General features: G+C 47.4%; 1 protein-coding gene across 1 annotated transcript; it reads left to right on the forward strand.

Annotated features, from left to right (window-relative positions):
• Positions 1 to 1249: 1249 nt before the first annotated feature.
• On the forward strand, positions 1250 to 3704 carry DYNLL1 (dynein light chain LC8-type 1). Its single transcript, XM_058531574.1, has 3 exons — positions 1250 to 1357; positions 1567 to 1704; positions 3271 to 3704. The coding sequence occupies exons 2-3, from the start codon at positions 1573 to 1575 to the stop codon at positions 3406 to 3408; spliced, it is 270 nt and encodes an 89-aa protein (XP_058387557.1). The 5' UTR covers positions 1250 to 1357; positions 1567 to 1572; the 3' UTR covers positions 3409 to 3704.
• The last annotated feature ends 2055 nt before the right edge of the window (positions 3705 to 5759 follow it).

The raw sequence follows: 5759 nt of genomic DNA on the forward strand, positions 1-5759 counted from the left end.
TTCAAAACCTTGCTGTGACTCTTCGGACAGTTCCATAAACTGATAGCTATTGATAAGATTCGCTGAGCACCTAATATATGCTACGTTGTGCTGAGAACTACAAATGAATTAGTTTATTTAATACTCCCAACATGCTTATGCAGTGGTTTCTTTTTCTATTTAGTCCCCCTTTATAGATACGAAAACTGAGGTTCAAACAGCTAGTAAACGAGAGTGCTGGGACTTAAATCCAGATCTGCCCAGGCTCCCTAAGCCTCCAAGACCTTGCTTTTTTAACCACTTAGTGGTTAGCCACCCTAAGCCAGAGGAAATACCTTTGAGGACTGTCTTTCTATCCATTAGGGCACTTCTGCCCTAGAGATAAACCCCCAACCAAGAAACTCCACAGGAAAGACTGCCTCACGAAGCAAGAGCCCCACGCTGGGCACACACACCCGGGAACAGCACTCCCAAATCCACCCAGAGGACCCCCCACCCCCTTAAAGGAGGTCTGTATTGCCCAGCAGGGAAACCCCACTCTTGGGGATAATCCCTTAATTCATAACGAAACCCTCTCCCATTCCTGAGAACGCCCCCAGTATTTCAGAAGGGGACCGGCTACATAATTTGCGGGGCCCAACGCAAAATGAAAAGGTGGATCTCTTGTGGAAAAAAATTAAGAATTTCAAGAATGAGACAGTAGAACATTAAACCAAGCCCTGGGGCCCCTCTTCTGAGACTGTACTGCTCACTTGCCCAGGAAGCTGGCCCGGCTTCAGAGATACCCTTTCAGTGAAAGGATGGGCCACCCCAGTCAGAATCCCTAAATCCTTCTGACCTGAGGTGAAGGTGAGGGGTGCGTAGGACACCCAACCTCCTAAGACTGTCCTTGTTCGAGAACACAAGATTGTTCTCGACTCTGGGACAATCTCCGTAAATTTGAAATCACTTCCCTTGGCTCGGGCAGATGTTCCCCTCGCACGCTTCTAGCCGCTGGGTGGTCCCAGGGATCCCGCCCCAGCTCCACCTTCGGGCTGAGCTCACCACCTCTCCGCGTGCGGCCCATTGCCGCGGCAACCGACGCCGCGAGCGGTGCATTGTGGTCTGCAACAAAATGCAGGGGAAAGATCCTGAGGGAACCATTGAGTCCATCGGCCAATGGGAGAGTCCTGGGAGCTGCGTCAAGCCAATGGGGCCGTTCGGCGGGGGGGCGGGGCCGGCGGGAGCAGGGCGGGGCCTAGGCACTAGGCGGCGGCGGCGGCCGTCGGGCTCCTTAGATGCGCCACGGCTTCGTTAGCGAGGGTCGCTCCTGCCGAGTCTGAGCCTCGCCAGCCCCTCCCCCAGGAGACCGTTGCAGTTGGCCAGCCCCTGCTCCGCGGTGAGAGACTCGGGGGCTTCGGGGGGCTTCGCTACCCGGTTTCGTCCCCCGCCGTCGGTCCGCGCGGCCCGCGCCTCTTGGGAAGAAGTCGGGTGGGAGGCGTCGTCCCGGGGGGCGTGGGGCGGGCGGGGCGTCCCGGGGGAGCTGGCGCCTCGCAGGCGCAGTCTGCACCCCAACTCCTCACTGTTCGCCCGGGCCTCGCCCTGCAGGTAACCATGTGCGACCGAAAGGCCGTCATCAAAAATGCCGACATGTCGGAGGAGATGCAACAGGACTCGGTGGAGTGTGCTACTCAGGCGCTGGAGAAATACAACATAGAGAAGGACATTGCGGCCCATATTAAGAAGGTGAGGACGGGGCGCGGGCGGGGGGCGCGGGCCGTTTGCGCGCAGCCGGGGCGAGTCGCAACTTAGTTCCTTCTCTCCGATCCTGCGTCCCCGAAGCGCCTGGCCGAGATCCTTGGGGGCACGCAAGGCAGCTCGGGTGTAGAGGTTTCCAGAAAGGACGCAAATGAATTTTGCGCTCCTCTTGGGAAGACCAGATCCTCGGCGCCCGAAGTTTTTTTATTACTCAGGTCTGCGGGGGAAAGCGCCACCTAGCAACGGTTTCTAGGATCGGGGAGCAGCGGTTCCCCCTTCTGCATGATTTCTGCGCTGAGGAGCCATCTGGGTGTTCCGAAGGGGGGGGCTGCGTGGGTGTTTCCAGCCGGGCCAGAGGGAGATCTTGCCAGCCTTCCACTGGGAATTGTAGTCGGCAGTCGAGGGAAAGTGGGTGGTAGTGGTGGTTGAGGGCTGGGGTGGGGGCTTGGTAAATGGCACTCTGTAGAAAGCTGGCAGGACTGCCAACTTCACCGAGCTATGTGTTCTGGAAGGGAAGGAAGCTGGCAGCGTAAGCCGGGGAGGGTTCCAGTTGAGAATGGGAAGATAAAAGACTTAAGACGGAACCGAAATACCTTTTTTGAGAAACGCAGCAGTGCATTCGTCTCGCCTGTAAGAATGTTATTCCCTTTAATAGATTTAAACCACTTTCACGCTGCATACAATATAAGAGTAGCCAAATTTTGTGAAATTCACAACAGGGATGTGTAAGAATTTTATAGAGAAAGATTCGCTTCAGCCCCTGCTTGTAGTCACCTAGTGAAGAAATTTCAACACAGACAGTCTAGTCCCCAGAGCCCCTTCGAGTGGGGAAAATAGGGCAAACTTGTTCCTGCAGTTTGCTCTCCTTGTGGACTAGCTGGTAGATTGGCGCCATCAGGACAGATGGTGGAAAGGACGACTATTGACATCATAATTAAGGATAAAATTTGACCAGGTGGCTCAGATCTTGCTTCCAACATTCTTAAAGGAACAGTGGAAAGCCAAGTATCTTGTCCCCTTAAATCTGGATCCACAATAGTAGGGGTGCTAATTGAGGTTTTGTCCTTTTGGAAGTCTTTTGGTTTCAAGGATACTGGAGTGCAGTTAAGGAATGAGTTATAGGGTATTTGGGGCTAAATATTTATCATTTTCTTGGATTTGGGGGTGCATGACATACAGTACAAGGATAGTTCTGTTACCACAGAAGAACAGGATAAACTACAACTGTTGATCACCTGCTGTCAATGAATAAGAATATTATAGAAGTTATGAAGGGGAAATTACCATGGTAACAAAGCACCCTGTCTTTGAGGCTGCCCTTTCTGCCTTTTACTTCCCCAGCCCCCAGCTTAGCTGGGGATTGCAAGTATGTTTGCATTAATGCACTATGTAGGCGATTTGGAGCTTGGGAACATTCTTTCCTTCTAAGAATTTGCAGATGCTAATGTTCCTCCTTTCTGCCCCTACAGGCTCTGCTTATCTAGGAGGCAAACTCGGACTTCGGGTTTAGCACTAAAATTCTAGTGTTTTTTTTTCTTCTCCCCCACCCCCCAGGAGTTTGACAAGAAGTACAACCCCACCTGGCACTGCATTGTGGGGAGGAACTTCGGTAGTTATGTGACACATGAAACCAAACACTTCATCTACTTCTACCTGGGCCAAGTGGCCATTCTGCTGTTCAAATCTGGTTAAAAGCATGGACTGTGCCACACACCCAGTGATCCATCCAAAAACAAGGACTGCAGCCTAAATTCCAAATACCAGAGACTGAATTCTTCAGCCTTGCCTAAGGGAACAACCTCGATCTTTGAACCTTTATTGTGTTGTTTTGTACGGGGCATTCTCTGTACTAATTTGTTGTGGTTATAAAACAACTAGCAAAACAGCTTACATTTGTATTTATTTTCTATTCCATACCTTTCTGCCCCATGTTTTTCCTCCTCAAAATCCATTCCTTTCAAAAAAAATAAATGTGTTGGAGAAGTGTGTGTTAGTGACGATTTGTTTCAGATAATCTAGGGTTGAAGATGGCCTATCATTTGATCTTGACTAGGTTCATGGGGATGAGTCCTTGATATTTCTGTGGGGATATAATAGACTAGCCTATTCAAAGTCTTGAGTCTTTAATTCTCACCCATCCAACTGTTGTGCATGGAAGAATACTACTCAGAAATGCATGTCGAGAAATGCATGGCAGAGAAACTTGGATTAAATCTTACCCCTATTCTGTAAGTGCTCATTTTGTTAAAAGATGTTGCTGTAGAATGTTTTGGGCCGTAAGCCTCAGGTGGAGCTGATGAATGTGTAATAGAACTTTAAGCTTTCTATGGCTTTAAAGTGGAAATAAGCTGATAAAGTTGGGCTAATGAGAAATTTGCTGGCCTCTAGGCTGTTGCCCCTCCCCTGCCTTGCCTCTAAGGAAACTAAAGATTAAAGGTAATCTTAAAAGGGAAAAAGTATTTGAGCAGCAGCCCTCCATGTGATTCTAATAAAGTCTTTGCAGGAATTTAAACTTGTAAGCCTGCTGTGCTGTGCTTTAACTAGCTGTGGTGAGAAACCCAATTAACAACATGAATTGAAGCTTGCATTAAAAGACCCAATTAAAGCTGTGGATAAGTAACCTTCATTAAAGGTTTCCTGCTATCAACTTTAGGAAGACAAATCTTTTCTGTAAAGAAAAGCAATATGGCAGGCTTGGCTTTTGTAGGTAGAAAGGAAATATTCCAGAGGCTGAAATAACCCTCAGCCATCTTGGGAAGTTAAAAGGAAGGTCCTGGCTTTCTAGTTTCCCTATATTGTTTTCAGTGTTCACATGAGGTAAGGCTTTTTGTTTTAGACTTTGGATCCTAGGAGACACAAGTAGGATTTCTGAGCAGTCAGGCTGCTGCTACATAGAAGAGTGTGGTAGGTTTGAATTGGTAGGTGATGACTCCATCTTAAGAGCAGCATTAGGTCCATAACATCTTTGAAGGATTATTTTTCTTTACCAGAACTTGGGGTTTTAGGAGTCCTAGTGAAGTTGAGCTGTTAGGAGTGGGAAAGTTTCAGGGTAGAGGGGCAAAAGTTGTTTTACTGTTCACTGTGGTAGTTAAAATGGGAGAAGAGTTTTTCCTTTGCTTTCTGCAGGAAAGAAGGATGAGGAGGTACTGTGGAACAGGAGACTGCAGTTGGGGTGATTTAGGTTTGTATTTATATAAACAGACTGAAAATGTTCCTGTAATTCATTTCTTTTCTATCTCTTTTCCCTCTTTAGTGAGCCTGGCTCTATTTTGAAGCCCAACAGGAACTTGGGCTCCAAAGCTGTATCAGTCTTGTCCTTCTCCAGCAACACTCTAAATCTGATTTCAGTCCACAAACAGCTGGATGTGGGGGTTCTCATTTGATCAGGCCCATATCTATTGCCAGGAAGTGGCAGCTTTTTAACTTTTATTTTTTGATTCAGGTGTGAGAAAACCACATTGCCATGGAGATAGGATTGGGTTGATGGTTTATGAAGTTCCTTCCAGCACCTGCTCCTTGTTAATTTCAAAGGCCAGTAGGCTCCAGCTGGCTAAAAACAAAATGTAAGCTAAAAGTATTTTTTAAGGTTTAGCATTTTATCAGCTGCTCTTAGCTGTTGTTGATACAGTTGTATATAGATACTTGTATCTGGAAGCTTTTCAATGACAGGGCAAGATCTTGTGAGTGAAAGTACATAAATGACCCCTACTGAGCTGGGCCAAGAGGCAGCATATATGAAGCCGTTTCAGATAGCCTTGAACTAAGTTATCAACAAACTGCTAGCCAACTCACAGGTTGATTTCTGCAATTTCTTAGCAAGGCCCCTCAAAAACCTTAAGCTTCATCCATATTCAAAATATTTATGGCCTCATTTTAACATCAGATAGTGGACTATATTAAGGAAACGAGCTCTGCCCAGCTCGGCCCCTGAGTACTGAGAGGGTTAGGCTAGATAAATAGTTTTCAAACTTTTTCCTTTTTTGCTATAAAACCTTTTCTTCAAATGTATTCTGACAAAGAAGCTCTCTATATAAGACATGAAA

This window comes from Diceros bicornis, chromosome 35, assembly GCF_020826845.1.
Source record: "Diceros bicornis minor isolate mBicDic1 chromosome 35, mDicBic1.mat.cur, whole genome shotgun sequence".
In the NCBI taxonomy this organism is placed as follows: Eukaryota; Metazoa; Chordata; class Mammalia; order Perissodactyla; family Rhinocerotidae; genus Diceros; species Diceros bicornis.

Coding starts and splice junctions, on each gene's coding strand:
- DYNLL1 (XM_058531574.1), top strand. CDS start 1,573: ATGTGCGACCGAAAGGCCGTCATCAAAAATGCCGACATGTCGGAGGAG. Junction 1,705..3,270: donor TTGCGGCCCATATTAAGAAG/GTGAGGACGGGG, acceptor CCCACCCCCCAG/GAGTTTGACAAGAAGTACAA.